We start from the raw sequence: 19,575 nt of genomic DNA on the forward strand, positions 1-19,575 counted from the left end.
GTTTTGTGGGGAAGAGTAACAGCAAAAACTATTAAATATGTACATATAATTTCCTAAACGTAAAAATGCATTTATGGAAACGACCTATAGACTTTAGTTTTACTGGCAGTTTAAAATAAATAAATATTTATCATTTCATCACTAATACGAGGAATGGAAAATTAAGTTTTAACTAAAAACAAACCAATAAAACAATGAAAAGCATCGTTTTTGGCATACGAAAAGAGGCACAATTTTTTCCGATTCCTCTACAGATTCCGATACTCTAAAAAGATCTGCTTTTTTCGATCCACGATCCTGATTCCTACTGATCGTCCCACCACTAATATAGACACACACACACGCACACGCACACGCACACGCACACGCGTGCGCGCATATATATATATATATAATAATATATATATAATATACATTTTGTGGCGTTCTCGGCTGATTTTAATTCTCTTTTTTCTCCAACGTTTTGTCGTTTTATGATCTAAAAATGAATCTAAAAAACATCTAAAGTACTTGCGTTTAATGAAACATTATTTCTCGTTTTCATGTTGAAACTAAAAAGATTATTAAGCAAATAAAAATATATAATAAAACCCAATATTTGGTTGGGTTTTACAATGTTAGTACATTCAAAATTATGAATAAATTCTTCACATTAAAGGAAGAATATATCTTCATAAATAAATAATCCAATATCTGAACACGACCCTATCTCTCTCTCAGAATGGTAATTAATTGGCATCGAAGGCGAGATCATGGTGTTCGAGAATTTGTTTCACAATATATCCACTCATTAATCGGAAAAAAACAATATTTTTGGCTTTAGTTTTTCATATTTATTCAAGTTGACATATTTATCAAGATTTTAATAGAAACATTCCCGGAAACAGAAGTTATTTTCCGACGTAATTTTCATAAATATGATCATATTGATTATAGCGGAAGAGAAAAATATATTTCAACGAAAAATGTTATATATAAGTAAAAATAGCAGCTAAAGGAGAAAAATTGAAAAAAAAAATGGACATTAGTAGGCGTAAGTAGACTTTAAGTGCTTTTTTACGGATACGCATACAATTATACGTTAAAGTCGGTTAGATTTTAACTATCTGACGATAACTCACACAGTAACAACTAAGGTTGTGGACCTGTATGTTTTGGTTTCGATTCTAGCTGATGGTACCCAAGTTATATATTACAACTATATATTGGTTGCAACATAATAATCGATAGAGAATAGACTCTGTAATAATAAATACGAAATTTGCATGAATTGAAATATATCCAAGCGTATTTTACGACCAGTCCAAGCTGAGGGGACTACTGTATATTAAGTACGATATAATGTTATATAATAGGCTCTATTATAATAAATGCGAAATCTACATAAATTCAAATATCATATTTAAGCCTATTTTTCAATCGAGCAACGCTGGGTGGTCAGTTATATATATATATGTGTGTGTGTGTGTGTGTGTGTGTGTGTGTGTGTGTGTGTGCGCGCGCGTGGCATTGTAACACTCATTAAGATTGGATAGAAAATATTTGAATAAAAAAAAATTGAATTGCAAAGACAGTTAAATCTATACTCCTATAATTTTTTTGTGCCTTGATATTCATATTAAACACCCTTTTTTCTATTTATTTAAAAAGAAAATACAACTTTGTTATATATGGGTCATGGAATTGCATTCATGTGCAAAAGATTTAGCTAATTTGCATATTTTTTTTAGTATTCATTTTCATTAATTCCCTTTGAGTTTTTTTTTTCGGTTTTCTTATGGGGTGATCATCTTTAGTTAACTCCTAGCAGTTCAGCCCGACTTTGCTCGGGCCCTGTGTACTGTTCATAACTTTATGTGCATATGCAAATATTAAAACGGGTGTATATGTATGGCAATGCCTTTCTATATAATAGGCTTCCTTAACTACCATAAAGAAACGTTGGTAGAGATTGCAGAGGTCAACTCTTTTTTAACTTTGACCAAAGTCCTCGTGCATATCATTAAACGGTGATAAAACAAACACTGTTGGCATGCATTACTGAAACTTGGTGGAAAATCCAAGAACAGATTGTTTACTTGTAGCAACTATGGTTTGATTGCAGAAAGGATATTAAAAATTTTATATGTGACATTTTTGTGGGGGGGGGACTGCATTTAAGCCAGTACTGAAAACTGGTGTACATAAATATTCTTACTTTCTTAGTCTTTTTTTATTGGTCCTGGATATGACCTTAAACTATATCCGATGGTGAAGCCCCAGCTTGTGGGCTTTGAGAAGTGTGGAGCCACCCTTTAATTGCCATTGCTCCTAGGTCCACTCTGACCCGGAGTGGTAGTACCTGTTAGGGTCCCAACTATTGGTTAAATAGAAACTGACTTGCAAAAACAAATATATTCTATTAAAAAAGTTTTCTTCAAAATCACCGGATTCGGCATTAAATAACCTGAAAAGGGTTGATATGTCGTAAAACAAAAGCAACCAACCAACCAACCAACCAACCAACCAACCAGACCAGGTTGTCTGAAGATAGCAGCTACCTAAACTTAAATGCATCAAACATTGATCTTATTGTTTTTGTCCTTTCTCTTTGCAAAACTCAATCATGTTCTACAAAACAAAAAACAACCAAACCAAATACTATGAATAAATATTTGAAGATATAAAGAACTTGGAGCATATAGTCTTTTTTTTCCAAAATGACTGGATTCGGCATTAAATAATCAGGAAAGGGTTGATATGCCGTAAAACAAAACAACCAAACCAAAGTCTTTTTTTATTCTTCTCATCGTTTATCTCTTGGTTTCTTCTTTATTGGTTCTCGATACTGTTATTTTATTTTTCTATTTAATTTACACACACCTCAATTGAGGTCAAGAAAATCCGTGATTACCCCAAGCAATGACACATCGGCACTAACGTAAATGATGATCTGATGAAGAAAATCACACTGTATCAATGTGCGCTTATGATTGACTGTTGACAAAATAAAGACTGTTCGATATTCCTGACTAAAACTTGGTGAACAAGTCATGCATAGACTGAAAATTATTTGTACCAAATATACTGGGATTGCAGTGAAGATGGTGAATTTTATTGAGAATTCCATAGAGTGTATGAGGCTGTATTTTACATTTGTTGAAAGCATTCTTTATAAAGTATTGACGTGTTCAGATGATTTCACCTTTGATATTATGCAATAAATTTTCATTTTTTTTTATTTAAGTGAAAGATGCTACTAAACACGATTCTCTTTTCAAACAATTATCAAAGAAGACGCAAAATATTGATTTCATCATCTTACAAGCCGAGGAACAGTTGTTTGAAAAATAAAAAAAATCGTTTGTAAAATTTGATACTATAGGTGTATTATGTACGTATATATACTCACACACCATAAACGTTTTCTAGGTAATTTATAGCCGGAAATATTAGGCAAAGAAATGCGTTACTTTATCGGAAACGCCTTTTGGGTTAATTTGTGTATTTCACAGCATATCAAGCTGTGCCATGCATTTTTTTCATGCCAGCTGTTACTCGCCTTGGCATCATCCCTTTAACATTGAGTCTGTATCAGAGTCGGAATGAGATTTGGTCTGAATCGGTTATAATAGTCCATTCTACTAGGTAATATTTTCTTTTTCAGTAAATAGAGTCCGTTTATTGCTGATTGCCTGGTGCGCTTATACCGAGAAATTAGAGAATGCTATTTTTGTAACAGGCAGAGTGCTTCGAATCAAGGGAGATGGTTTTCATATATAAACGGTTTGGCACTATTTAGATTATTCGGAATATTGTTCTCATCGCGAATACTATTCACACAACGTTTCTGTCGATGGTACTCTTGACTGGCTTGTCGAACTTGAGACTGTTTTTATCGAACTCTGGAATCTGTACGGAATTTTTTAAGGAAACGAAAACAATCTATCCCAGACATTAAATAAAAGGGTTATTTCGGAATTTCGTACATATTTTCGTGTTCAACAAGACCCATCTGACAACAGTCGAACGTTAAGTCGTCCAAAACATTGTGAGAATGACACAAAGGAGGAGAACAGTAGTTCTAATAGTTCGATTAATATAAATTATGATTCACATCTAAAAATTTCGAAACAGTTATCTCGTACGACATCTTGGCGCCGATCATTTAATATACAAATATATGTCCCTATTTACAATGCCTCCCCCCCATGGGACAGAGTTAGACACCAGGGTCGTTTTTTAACGTGGAGGAAAGGAATAAAAATAAAAATTGTCTCAGTCGTGAAGGATTTCTCCTCCGCTGACAGAGAACAAGAAATTGAAGTGCAGCATCTGAAGAACAGAGGTATTTATTTGCTCCCCACCGAGCAAATTAGGCACAAGACCGATTTTTAATGTGAGGAGTGAAGGGGAAATGGGGGACCAACTCCCCGGGGAATAGGGGAGTTGGATAGTGACAATTGGTATGAAGGGTTGCCCCTACATTGACCAAGGTCTTATATGTGAGGTTGCCCACACATATGGTCTTTGCTTGCAGTATCTGCCGGAACAGATGGTATTTATTTGCTCCCCCACCGAGAAAATTAGGCACAAGGCCGATTTTTAATGTGAGGAGTGAAGGGAAGGGGAAGGGAAAAAGGGGACCAGCTCCCGAGAGGTGGGAAATGGGAGCTGGTTAAAGGTCAGGCATGTGGGGTTGCCCCCACATCTGGTCTTTGCTAGTCATAGCTATTCATAGCTAGTCATAGCTTGCAGTATCTGCCGGAACAGATGGTATTTATTTGCTCCCCCACCGAGCAAATTAGGCACAAGGCCAATTTTTAATGTGAGGAGTGAAGGGAGGGGGAAGGGAAAAAGGGGACCAGCTCCCGAGAGGTGGGAAATGGGAGCTGGTTAAAGGTCAGGCATATGGGGTTGCCCCCACACCTGGTCTTTGCTAGTCATAGCTATTCATAGCTAGTCATAGCTTGCAGTATCTGCCGGAACAGATGGTATTTATTTGCTCCCCCACCGAGCAAATTAGGCACAAGGCCGATTTTTAATATGAGGAGTGAAGGGAGGGGGAAGGGAAAAAGGGGACCAGCTCCCGAGAGGTGGGAAATGGGAGCTGGTTAAAGGTCAGGCATGTGGGGTTGCCCCCACATCTGGTCTTTGCTAGTCATAGCTATTCATAGCTAGTCATAGCTTGCAGTATCTGCCGGAACAGATGGTATTTATTTGCTCCCCCACCGAGCAAATTAGGCACAAGGCCAATTTTTAATGTGAGGAGTGAAGGGAGGGGGAAGGGAAAAAGGGGACCAGCTCCCGAGAGGTGGGAAATGGGAGCTGGTTAAAGGTCAGGCATATGGGGTTGCCCCCACATCTGGTCTTTGCTAGTCATAGCTAGTCATAGCTTGCAGTATCTGCCGGAACAGATGGTATTTATTTGCTCCCCCACCGAGCAAATTAGGCACAAGGCCGATTTTTAATATGAGGAGTGAAGGGAGGGGGAAGGGAAAAAGGGGACCAGCTCCCGAGAGGTGGGAAATGGGAGCTGGTTAAAGGTCAGGCATGTGGGGTTGCCCCCACATCTGGTCTTTGCTAGTCATAGCTATTCATAGCTAGTCATAGCTTGCAGTATCTGCCGGAACAGATGGTATTTATTTGCTCCCCCACCGAGCAAATTAGGCACAAGGCCAATTTTTAATGTGAGGAGTGAAGGGAGGGGGAAGGGAAAAAGGGGACCAGCTCCCGAGAGGTGGGAAATGGGAGCTGGTTAAAGGTCAGGCATATGGGGTTGCCCCCACATCTGGTCTTTGCTAGTCATAGCTAGTCATAGCTTGCAGTATCTGCCGGAACAGATGGTATTTATTTGCTCCCCCACTGAGCAAATTAGGCACAAGGCCGTTTTTAATGTGAGGTAAAAACCAGCTCCCCTAAAAGTAGGCAAAAAGGGGGCACTCTGGTTACCAAAAATAATAATTGTCCCAGTATAGAGGGTTTCCCCTCCATTGACTGGTACAAATTATCTTAAGTGCAGCATCTGCCGGAACAGATACTATACTTTGATCTTTGTATTTATTTGCTTCCCCACTGAGCAAATTAGGCACAAGGCCGTTTTTTTAATGTGGAGACAGGGGTAAGGGGGAGGGAAAGGGGGGATCCAGCTCCCGAGAGGTGGGAAGTGGGAGCTGGATTAGAAACTGTTGGTATGAAGGGTTGCCCCTTCAGTGACCAAGGTCAGATATGTGGGGTTACCCCCACATATGGTCTTTGCTAGTCATAGCTGGTCTGTGCTAGTCATAGCTTTGCAGTATCTGTCGGAACAGATGGTATTTATTTGCTCCCCCACCGAGCAAATTAGGCACAAGGCCGATTTTTAATGTGAGGACTGAAGGGGAAATGGGGAACAACTCCCCGGGGAGTAGGGGAGCTGGATAGTGACAATTGGTATGAAGGGTTACCCCTACATTGACCAAGGTCTAATATGTGAGGTTACCCCCACATATGGTCTTTGCTTGCAGTATCTGTCGGAACAGATGGTATTTATTTGCTCCCCCACCGAGCAAATTAGGCACAAGGCCAATTTTTAATGTGAGGAGTGAAGGGAGGGGGAAGGGAAAAAGGGGACCAGCTCCCGAGAGGTGGGAAATGGGAGCTTGTTAAAGGTCAGGCATGTGGGGTTGCCCCCACATCTGGTCTTTGCTAGTCATAGCTAGTCATAGCTTGCAGCATCTGCCGGAACAGATACTACACTTTGATCTTTGTATTTATTTGCTTCCCCACGTAGCAAATTAGGCACAAGGCCGTTTTTTAATGTGGAGAGAGAGGGAGGGGGGAGGAAAAGGGGGACCCAGCTCCCGAGAGGTAGGAAATGGGAGCTGGATTGGAAACTGTTGGTATGAAGGGTTGCCCCTTCAGTGACCAAGGTCAGATATGTGGGGTTATCCCCACATATGGTCTTTGCTAGTCATAGCTGGTCTTTGCTAGGCATAGCTTTGCAGTATCTGTCGGAACAGATGGTATTTATTTGCTCCCCCACCGAGCAAATTAGGCACAAGGCCGATTTTTAATGTGAGGAGTGAAGGGGAAATGGGGACCAACTCCCCGGGGAGTAGGGGAGTTGGATGGTATTTATTTCCTCCCCCACCGAGCAAATTAGGCACAAGGCCGATTTTTAATGTGAGGAGTGAAGGAGAAATGGGGACCAACTCCCCGGGGAGTAGGGGAGTGGGATAGTGACAATTGGTATGAAGGGTTGCCCCTACATTGACCAAGGTCTTATATGTGAGGTTGCCCACACATATGGTCTTTGCTTGCAGTATCTGCCGGAACAGATGGTATTTATTTGCTCCCCCACCGAGCAAATTAGGCACAAGGCCGATTTTTAATGTAAGGAGTGAAGGGAGGGGGAAGGGAAAAAGGGGACCAGCTCCCGAGAGGTGGGAAATGGGAGCTGGTTAAAGGTCAGGCATATGGGGTTGCCCCCACATCTGGCCTTTGCTAGTCATAGTTAGTCATAGCTTGCAGCATCTGCCGGAACAGATGGTATTTATTTGCTCCCCCACCGAGCAAATTAGGCACAAGGCCAATTTTTAATGTGAGGAGTGAAGAGAGGGGGAAGGGAAAAAGGGGACCAGCTCCCGAGAGGTGGGAAATTGGAGCTGGTTAAAGGTCAGGCATGTGGGGTTGCCCCCACATCTGGTCTTTACTAGTCATAGCTAGTCATAGCTAGTCATAGCTTGTAGTATCTGCCGGAACAGATGGTATTTATTTGCTCCCCCACCGAGCAAATTAGGCACAAGGCCAATTTTTAATGTGAGGAGTGAAGGGAGGGGGAAGGGAAAAAGGGGACCAGCTCCCAAGAGGTGGGAAATGGGAGCTGGCTAAAGGTCAGGTATGTGGAGTTGCCACCACACCCGGTCCCCGCCTGCAGCATCTGCCGGAACAGATGGTATTCATTTGCTCCCCCACCGAGCAAATTAGGCACAAGGCCGATTTTTAATGTGAGGAGTGAAGGGAGGGGGAAGGGGAAAAGGGGACCAGCTCCCGAGAGGTGGGAAATGGGAGCTGGTTAAAGGTCAGGCATGTGGGGTTGCCCCCACATCTGGTCTTTTCTAGTCATAGCTAGTCATAGCTTGCAGTATCTGCCGGAACAGATGGTATTTATTTGCTCCCCCTCCGAGCAAATAAGGCACAAGGCCAATTTTTAATGTGGGGAGTGAAGGGAGGGGGAAGGGAAAAAGGGGACCAGCTCCCGAGAGGTGGGAAATGGGAGCTGGTTAAAGGTCAGGCATGTGGGGTTTCCCCCCACATCTGGTCTTTGCTAGTCATAGCTAGCCATAGCTAGTCATAGCTTGCAGTATCTGCCGGAACAGATGGTATTTATTTGCTCCCCCACCGAGCAAATTAGGCACAAGGCTGATTTTTAATGTGAGGAGTGAAGGGAGGAGGAAGGGAAAAAGGGGACCAGCTCCCGAGAGGTGGGAAATGGGAGCTGGTTAATGGTCAGGCATGTGGGGTTGCCCCCACATCTGGTCTTTGCTAGTCATAGCTAGTCATAGCTTGCAGTATCTGCCGGAACAGATGGTATTTATTTGCTCCCCCACCGAGCAAATTAGGCACAAGGCCGATTTTTAATGTGAGGAGTGAAGGGGAAATGGGGACCAACTCCCCGGGGAGTAGGGGAGTGACAATTGGTATGAAGGGTTGCCCCTACATTGACCAAGGTCTTATATGTGAGGTGGCCCACACATATGGTCTTTGCTTGCAGTATCTGCCGGAACAGATGATGTTTATTTGCTCCCACACAGAGCAAATTAGGCACAAGGCCGTTTTTAATGTGAGGTAAAAACCAGCTCCCCTAAAAGTAGGCAAAAAGGGGGCACTCTGGTTACCAAAAATAATAATTGTCCCACTATAGAGGGTTTCCCCTCCATTGACTGGTACAAATTATCTTAAGTGCAGTATCTGCCAGAACAGATGGTATTTATTTGCTCCCCCACCGAGCAAATTAGGCACAAGGCCGATTTTTAATGTGAGGAGTGAAGGGAGGGGGAAGGGATAAAGGTGACCAGCTCCCGAGAGGTGGGAAATGGGAGCTGGTTAAAGGTCAGGCATGTGGGGTTGCCCCCACATCTGGTCTTTGCTAGTCATAGCTAGTCATAGCTTGCAGCATCTGCCGGAACAGATGGTATTTATTTGCTCCCCCACCGAGCAAATTAGGCACAAGGCCAATTTTTAATGTGAGGAGTGAAGGGAGGGGGAAGGGAAAGGGGGGACCAGCTCCCGAGAGGTGGGAAATGGGAGCTGGTTAAAGGTCAGGCATGTGGGGTTGCCCCCACATCTGGTCTTTGCTAGTCATAGCTAGTCATAGCTTGCAGTATCTGCCGAAACAGATACTACACTTTGATCTTGTCCCGAAGGCCAAATGTTTATGAAAAGATTTGATTTGATCCATGGATGTGGGATTGGCGGCTCATATTTTTACCAATGGCATTAATGTGCAAGTGAACGCAATAGATGCCGCATAGTATTAATGATATTATTTTGATCAATCACGCACTAAACTCTTTCTAAGATGACAGCACCATCGTTAGTTATGAAGTAATGATGTCAACCTACGTCGGGAAAATAATTTAGGAAAAATGAAAAAAATAACTATGAGACGTGAATGATGAAAAAAAAATTGAATTAAAGCAAATATAACTAAATTGAGTAAATAGAACAAAGTATTAGTTCACGTTAAATATACACATACATTAAAGAAGCAAATATACACATACATTAGAAATGTAAATATATACAGACATTACAGAAGGAAATATACAAATACTTTAAAGATACACATACTTTAAAAATACTTTAAAATACACAAGCATTATAAATGTAAATATATAGACATTACAGATGAAAATATACACAGACATTACAGATGAAAATATACACAGACATTACAGAAGTAAATATACACAGACATTACAGAAGTAAACGTATGAAGACGTTAAAGAACTAAATATACGCAGACATTACAGAAATGTATACAGACGTTACAGAAGTAAATATACGCAGACATTACAGAAGTAAATGTATACAGACATTACAGAAGTAAATATACGCAGACATTACAGAAGAAAATGTATACAGACATTATAGATGTAAATGTAAAGAAATATTACAGAAGTAAATATATTCAGATATTACTGAATTAAATAAACACAGACATTACATAAGTCAATAAACTCAAACATTACAATAGGCGATATATACTAACATTACAAAAGTGAATATACGTAGAAATCACACACACACACACACACACACACACACACACACACACACACACACATATATATATATATATATATATATTCATCTGCATGTATATATATATATATATATATATATATATATATATATATATATATATGATTGATGCAAAAATGTGATAAAACCAATAAAAAGAGTAACAGATTACGGTTACAGGGAAAACTTAATATTAACTATTCTTCTAGAGAGGAGAATGAATGTTTTTAATTAAAAATTTCAAATAATTAATGTTATTTCTAACTATGGTTGACATTTAAAAAATATTTTCCCTCAGTCTAAAAATCCTATTGTCAAAACAAATTTCAAAATTATCTCTACTTTTTATATTTTACAATATTTTAAAAACAAATTGTCAGGTCAGTTTAAGAATGACAACAGTGTCGAGCATTTCAAAATGGAATTAGACCAATTCATTAATAACGGCTAAATAGAATTCAATGAGGCATTTTGGGGAAATTTATATTTATATTAAAATTGTTTTAATATTGTAAATTTTCTATTTAATATTTCTTTTTAGGGATTTGATTAAGAATTTAAAAGGAAAAATTTTAAATAAGTATAACACGCAACTACTACTGTTAATAATAATAATTATAATACAAGGAAAAAGACGTTGCTAAAACTATAGAAAGAACATTATAGGAATCTCAGAAAATTGAAACTGGCAGGCTAGATATGTAAAAAGAAAGATCCATTTTGACCCTCACTGACAAAAACGAAAACGTAGTGGCAGGAATGTTTGTTGGCATCACAGAAATAATCGTGAAGAATTTAGGAGGATGGAAAGAAAAAGAAGGGAGAACGTGATCCCGGCCCACACTGGAAGGACACGATGAGTACCGGAATCTTGAGATGGTTTATTGGCACTCAGATTCCAGAGAAATCTAATAGCTGTAATGACAGAGAAATCAATAGTAAACTGCTATTACGAAACGCAATTGGTTGCGATGGTTATCGAAATAAGCAGAGGATACTGTAGATATGAGGAAACTTGAATCTGAGACTTTAGCAAACCCAAGCCATTGTGAGCAAATTGATAATGACTTATATGAAAACAATTAGTGAGTAAAAAAAAATGATAAATAAAATAATAATAATAATAATAATAATAATAATAATAATAATAATAGCAATGCCAAATTATAGATTTTGACATCCCAACAGACCACGGTGTAAAGAGGGAAGAGACGTAAAAATGAAGTAAACACAATGAACTTGCTGGAGAATTGAAAAGAATATGAACAAGAAGAAAATCAATATTATACGAATAACCGTAGATGCACATGGGACGGTCCCGAAAAAAAAATGAAAATTCTAGGAGAAATTGGAATTAAAAACTAAGAGTATGCAAATGACAGCAATGATGCAAAAATCATGAGGAGTAAAAGAGGGTGGAAAGACACGAGGGAGAGTACTAACAATATCTCCACTGGGAAGTTGCGGAGAGTACTGAGACCTTGGGAGGATTATTGTCACCCAAACCGCAGCAAACACAAATGGTCACTACAAGTCAGAAATCAATGGTAAACAGCTGTTGCGAAAACACAAATTCAATTTCAGTAGTTATCGGCGTGAAATATACTAAAAATCTTAGGAATCTGTTGTCACTCGGACTCCAGTAAACACTACAGATTAATGTCTTAGAAATCCTAATAATTACCGATTATAAATGATTTATTATAACAGCTTGATCGAAGACAACTTTATTTCATGCATTTTCTATGAGAGTTAACTTGTTTTAATTCTCGAGTCAGTCAGATTACACAGACTCGACGTCATGACAGATTGATATGGTGTAATGTAGCGAGGGAGAATATTGTCTGTTGTGTGTATATCTCATTACGTGTGTCTCTTTGTCTGTATATATGTATTTAATCGTGATACATCTAGTCTGCATATATATATATATATATATATATATATATATATATATATATATATATATATACGCGATTAAGTTCACCATACCTTTTTTTCTGTCATCTTGGTCTTCTGGGATCGATTCTTCCTGTCACTGCTCGATGAGCTGTAAGAAACACCTAAAATGAAAACATAACGCCGATTTTCTGGCACGGATTACTTTATTTCGTTTACGAGTGAACTGGGGGACCTGTCCGAAATGTTCACGCAACCTTTTCGCGTCTCTTTTTCCGACGCATTTTTTGCGCCAATCTCGATCGTGTCTGCTTCGACCAAAATCGAAAATCAGACTGAACTTGCATGCAAGAAAAAAGTTATCTTCCTCTCTTTCTTTCATGACTTCTCTCTTTCTTTCGCGTTTTCTTTCACACGAACCGAATGTCTTATTTCAGGGACTATCGTTAACCCCGGCTACAGAGTTTGACATACGTTAGCAACTTAATCCTTGAACTCTTCTTGCACTAACCAACCTGCACAGCAAAATCACAATTTTCAATATGCCGGTGTAAGCCGGGATAGATTACATATCAATGGGCAACAACTTGTTTTGGCCCTTTCACCACATCAACGATTCTAATTAAGGTTAGAGTGCACTCGCAGTTTGCCCAAACCAGAAAAAATGACATACAGCATCCTAAGTGATCTTTTCATTTTTCAGTGTATCTTACGCGAAACGTCGTGCCCATCGTGATGTCATTCAGCAACGCCCAAGTCTCTTTATGAATAAAAAATACTAAACATTTATCTTTTTTTTGTACATTGTTGTCCCAAATATTAGAGGCGTCTTCATATATTGTTTTAATTCTTGTTTGTCTTAGCAATGAAAGCAATTTTTTAATTTGTTATACTATTATTATTATTATTATTATTATTATTATTATTATTATTATTATTATTATTATCCTCATTGTTTAGGGCTTTTTTTGTAGAGAATGGTGGAAATCAAGCAACGCTGTCAAGAACAACAAAGAGCAGAAGAGAATTCAGTAAGTTGACGTTTTAAAGAAGGGACATCATGCTGAATACTTTTTCATTGTTAAGTTGATTCGTATATAAACTTAACGCTTTTACGTTTAAAAAAAAGCTTTAAATCTGAAAATAGTAACAAAGCTTTATTTCTCTTGCCAGCATTTTTCACAAACAGCTACGTGTTTCGTATAATCTTTTTCATCAAGCCATTGCATAACATAACTTAAATGTTTGGATAAAAAAACCGAACTCATTCCACAGTTTAGTCTTTCGAATATTACAATCATTTATGAAGATCGCACAATAACCTGTAATATTGCGCATTTTAAACTAGCCCAGCCTAACATTGATAAGTACACCAATAAAGGAGATTATGTTTTCAGCTGAGTTTGTTATTTTCTGTTTATGTGTTTTTGTGTACAGCCTAGCGTCCCCATCGCTTAACCCATCGTAAAACTTGGTAAAATATCGGCATGGTTTAACATAGACCTGATTTAATTTTGGGTTATCTTGGTAGTGATAGTGGTGGTGAGCAGCATCATTCATTGATTTATTTCACATCACTCATATAAATTACTATCGGCATTTATTTCCTCGATATCTTTCTAGTTAGAATTTTTTCTAAGAATACATTGTGTACTCACGGAACCAACGACGTGATTGTTGCGAGTATCTTTGAGTGAAAATAATTTTCTAAAACGAACGTGATTTGATCTTGTCGTCTGTGTTGTTAACCACTTATGCACCGCCAGCTTTCTCTTTCTGATATTGGGAGTAGAAGATGCTGTTCACCTTGACATACTTGTAAATAGCTGTAAGAACTAAATGACATAGATCAATTAACGGAGTTATTTGTGGTTCTTTTTCATGAATTATATTCTTTGAGAGATGTGCCAAAAAAAGTTCGACATTTCTACGATTGACACATCACTACTTGAGTCTCTTTAAACCTTCATATGTCATCAACTACTACAGAGAGACGAACTGAAGTTTCTGTCTATATAAAAGTATGGGGAGCTTAAAAAATCCCCATACGCTATGCTTCCTTTTCGCAATTTTAAAACTTTATTGAATTTCGACACGAACAGTTTAATATTTCCATTGCTCGACGCTTTGAATTTTCAAAGTTCGACATAATTATTTTTATCTTTCCATTTCCCGGCGCTTTAAATTTTGAAAGTTCGATGCGAATCTTTCCTTTTCTCAACGATTTTAATTTTCAATTTTCAGAAATCATTGTTTTGACTCTCGAGTATATATCCGACACATTTAGACACAGTTAATCAACCGAGAACCACATCACTTTATCCACAAACATAAGATATTAACTGTCAAAATAATTGAGAGTCAAAATAATAAAAATAATATTTTCTTGTCATACCCCTAGTTGCTACATGCAACAACTAAAGAATCGTATGCGATTGCAGGTAATATAAAATTGAATCTAAAGATTCCGGACCGGGGTCCATATTGAGTCTCAGAGTACCCACAAGAACATTAAAGGGTCCACGAAAAAGTTTCTGTATGTTTTGTTTTGTTTACTAAGAAATTTTCAAAATTTGTATTTGTATTTTTCGATGACTATAACAAAATTAATTCACTTTTGGTTTTCACTAATCTAGAAACAAATATTTAATTGAAAACAGTATATATGCAAATAGGAGGTTCATAGATGTTAAAATAGGTTCCAGCATCTCCAAGCAAAATAATATTCGTAACCACTGATCGAAAACATTTGCCCAGTTTCATTGGGTCAGTGATTTTAAACTTAAAATTTCCTGGTAAACCTGGAAACATCATTGCGGCCTAGTATAACGCCGAGTTTAATTAGGCAGCGTCCACAAAACACAGGACAGAATTCGAAGTTGCGAAGATGAGCAAGAAACAACCAGAAAAATTCCAACCGATTTCTGTATTCATGGTTGAGTTTTTTTTTGTTTTTTACATCTTCGCAGATCGCTTGCAATAAATGCAACCAAAACGGAAAATGTTGCACACGAATATTGTGACAAGAATTCAAAGATTCACAAATTGCATGAAAATTATACAAGTGAAACATGTGCTGTTATGGAAACAGCGTTGGAACACATGGAACTCTAAACAAATATCTTGAAAGAAATTATTGAAGAACATGATCAAATAGGATTTACAAGTGATTCTATTTGTCGAAGGTATTTACGTGTAGGGGCTACAAAGGCAGTAATTTGTTGCAGAAGATTATGTGGAAGTTCTTGCAGAACAAGCCTAGAGATGAAAAATTGCGGCGATAGAAATTAGATAAAGCGGATTTCGACATTATTTTAACTGAATTTATTTTAGGATAAGTGTTATTTACCGGAACAATTCATACGAAGATTATTCACATCTCTAATGAAAGTTGTAAAATGCATAAAACAATTTATTGAAGACAAACTACAACTATTTTAATTTGCTTAGTAATAAGACAAAAATATTCGTGTTAACGATTTCAAATAAATAGTTCTTACTTATTTCGTTTGCAACATTTTCCGGTTTTGCTTGCATTTATTGCAAGTGATTTGCGAAGGTGTAAAAAAAAAATCTTAATTTAAAAAATAATTAAATTAATTAAAAAATTAATTTAAAAATTCTTAATTTAAAAAAATAATTAAAATTAATTAAAAAATTAATTTAAAAATTCTTAATTTAAAAAAAAATAATTAAAATTAATTAAAAAATTAATTTTAATTATTTTTTTAATTTAAAAAAATAATTAAAATTAATTAAAAAAATATTTTGAAAATTCTTAATTTAAAAAAATAATTAAAATTAATTTAAAAATTAATTTAAAAATTCTTAATTTTAAAAAAAAATTAATTAAAAAATTAATTTAAAAATTCTTAATTTAAAAAAATAATTAAAATTAATTTAAAAATTAATTAAAAAATTCTTAATTATAAATACATGAAATTCGTCGAAATTTTTCGAATTCTGTCCTGTGTTTTATGGGTGCTGTATTTCGAATATTCTACAAATGAAACAATTTTTGTCAAACTTTAATTTCCGTGGGGGAGAAGTTAAAGGCAACCGGAATAAAAATGAGTACAAAGAAAATAAATGATTTGTTCAAATAGTTTCTCTAAAATTTCTGGTGGAAGTCAATTTTAAGTCCAAAGTGTAAAATCTTGCAAAAAAGGACAATTCTTTGTTTGTTTATCTGCCATTAAATTTCCTCTTACGAATGTATATTTTTTTCATTTTGATCACTTGTTCCTTTCCCAGAATAATTTCAAATTAGATAGCAATAATGAAAACGGCTGAAATCTTAAGGAAAACCATTGAATGCGAAGTAGAAACCACATGAGCTACAAACGTAAACTTGTCATATGGAAACTGTAACACAAGTAGAATGGGGTGATAGAGGAACACTCAACATCGATGAAACAAAAACGTGTTTCATTTTGAAAAAAGATATCGTAAAAGTTTACTTTAATCAGATAGAAAGGTAAACACTGCCGTTTCAGACAAAATGCTCCTCTTGCCAAAAATAAAGAGAATTTTAACAGTTTTTTTCTTGTCTGGATGATGTAGTTGTTGTCTATCGCTTATCGACATTTGGCAATGAGCCACAGAACCGAGCTCAAACTGTAGTTGATTCGTTGATTTTCGGCTAACTTATATAGTTGAAATGAGAAATTACAAGTATTGATTTATATTCCTTTTTGCAGAGTTCGATTTTTGTCTATCACGAGTTATTTTATATAACCTATTCATATATTCATATACATACTCTAGAGAGCTTCGACACATGTTGGGGAACTAAACTCTGGCAAAATGTTATTTTTTGTTGCTGTGTAATTACTTGTGGTTTAGTATGTTATAGTGAAGTACTTGCTAAAGGCACCTTTTTTTTTCAATTTTCTCATCATTTTGTTCTATCAGATTCCAATCATTTACTTATAATTCAAACCAAAAGATTTTTTTAAGATTCTGACAATTGTTTGAATCCCTCCTGCACTTGGTTCACCGAGAATATTTTACAGGTAGATTTTGAAATTTTGAAATTCGTTTTAATGAGTCTAGTAGCTTCTATAATTACTGGAATGATTGAGAGCTTCCTAAGATTCCAGTTTGTTTTTATGTCGTACATAAATTACCTTGGTATTTAGTTATTCTTTCCTCCTCATCTTTAACTCAGCATCATTGAGTTGCTTTTATTTTCATTCTTATCTCATATCACTAAGTCATGTTTAAAGGCTCCATTTTCTACGTACGTAGTTGTAGGCATCTCATGGTCACAGTGGGTGACGTATGGCTTATGGCTTCTTTCTGGTACATATTCCGACGACTTGCTGCTGTATTCGATATTCAACTTTTTACACACGGTTCATTTACATACTTGTGTCGCATTATATATAGTAGCCGCCTCCAAAAGTAATAATGTATTTTGATACTAATTTATATTTTGAATTAGATAGTTAATGTTGAAACACCCATTATAACAATGCTAACTCTTAAAAAAGGTAAAATTGTTTTACGAGAGATGATACCACTTATCGTCAACCATATATTTCTTCGATTTATCTCATTGCTTCTATTGGATACATGGAAAGTGAACAGATTTTGCTTGGTTCAAATCCCATCGAATCACTTGTGTTCACTTAGTTTTTCATGTTGTTCACACGTAATCGCATAAAAATTGAATATTATTTTGAAGGAGGTGATTTATTATAAAGTACTTTTGATCCTATTTTCTTAGCAAAGTTACACGAGGTTTATTTTTAATGTGGGGAAATCCAGCTCTAGAAAAAATTCTGGATTGACGCAAAAATAAAATTTGCCTCAATGTATAGATTTCTCCTTCACTGATAAAAGATAAAGTATAGTATCAGAACCGATAATACATTTTGAATTATATATTTGTTAAAAAAATGTGACATACACACGCACAATGATTTTATTTACATTTTGAATTATATATTTGTTAAAAATATAACATATACACACAATTATTTTATTTAGATTTTGAATTATATATTTGTTAAAAAAATATAACATATACACACAATTATTTTATTTACATTTTGAATTATATATTTGTTAAAAAATATAACATATGCACACAATGATTGTATTTACATTTTTAATTATATATTTGTTAAAAATATAACATATACACACAATGATTTTATTTACATTTTGAATTATATATTTGTTAAAAATATAACATATACACACAATGATTTTATTTACATTTTGAATTATATATTTGTTAAAAAATATAACATATACACAATGATTTTATTTGCATTTTGAATTATATATTTGTTAAAAAATATAACATATACACACAATGATTTTATTTACATTTTGAATTATATATTTGTTAAAAAAATATGACATATACACACAATGATTTTATTTACATTTTGAATTATATATTTGTTAAAAATATAACATATACACACAATGATTTTATTTACATTTTTAATTATATATTTGTTAAAAAATATAACATATACACACAATGATTTTATTTACATTTTGAATTATATATTTGTTAAAAAAATATGACATATGCAGACAATGATTTTATTTACATTTTGAATTATATATTTGTTAAAAATATAACATATACACACAATGATTTTATTTACATTTTGAATTATATATTTGTTAAAAAAATATAACATATACACACAATGATTTTATTTACATTTTGAATTATATATTTGTTAAAAAAATATAACATATACACACAATGATTTTATTTACATTTTGAATTATATATTTGTTAAAAAAATATAACATATACACACAATGATTTTATTTACATTTTGAATTATATATTTGTTAAAAAAATATGACATATGCAGACACTGATTTTATTTACATTTTGAATCATATATTTGTTAAAAAATATAACATATACACACAATGATTTTATTTACATTTTGAATTATATATTTGTTAAAAAAATATGACATATGCAGACACTGATTTTATTTACATTTTAAATTATATATTATTTAAAAAATATGACATATACACACAATGATTTTATTTACATTTGGTGTGCAAAGAAAATCCTCGCCAATAACTGATATAAAAGGAAAGGTTCTGTATTTTAATTGAGGACAGAGCATGTTTTCTCCTAAATTAGATTATTATAATTAAACCTGTTATAATTAAATCTAATATCTATTAGATAAAAGAAATGATATATTTTACTGGCTTTATTTTTTATAAATTAGTTTGTAATTTTCTTCTCGTTTTAATCATAATCTCTTTTTGTTTGTATGTGTTAGTGTGTCCCTATAGATTCCGCAACAGTTAAACTGATGTTTATGAAATTTCACACAAAGATAGGTATTTATGTGTCTAGCAGTGTTCTTAGATAGGTTTTATATCGGAATATCTTATATAAATATTGATAAT

General features: G+C 35.2%; 1 protein-coding gene across 12 annotated transcripts in view; it reads left to right on the plus strand.

Moving 5' to 3' along the window:
- The window catches only part of LOC145279872 (cytosolic carboxypeptidase 1-like), a 657,874-nt gene that overhangs the window by 444,695 nt on the left and 193,604 nt on the right, over nucleotides 1-19,575 (plus strand). For all 12 annotated transcript variants that reach the window (XM_080131321.1, XM_080131320.1, XM_080131325.1 and 9 more), the window contains one exon: nucleotides 13,140-13,196. In XM_080131321.1, the coding sequence (XP_079987447.1) occupies nucleotides 13,140-13,196 (57 nt within the window). The remainder of the gene's footprint in view (nucleotides 1-13,139; nucleotides 13,197-19,575) is intronic.

This window comes from Euprymna scolopes, chromosome 7, assembly GCF_053919585.1.
Source record: "Euprymna scolopes isolate OS-2025 chromosome 7, ASM5391958v1, whole genome shotgun sequence".
In the NCBI taxonomy this organism is placed as follows: Eukaryota; Metazoa; Mollusca; class Cephalopoda; order Sepiida; family Sepiolidae; genus Euprymna; species Euprymna scolopes.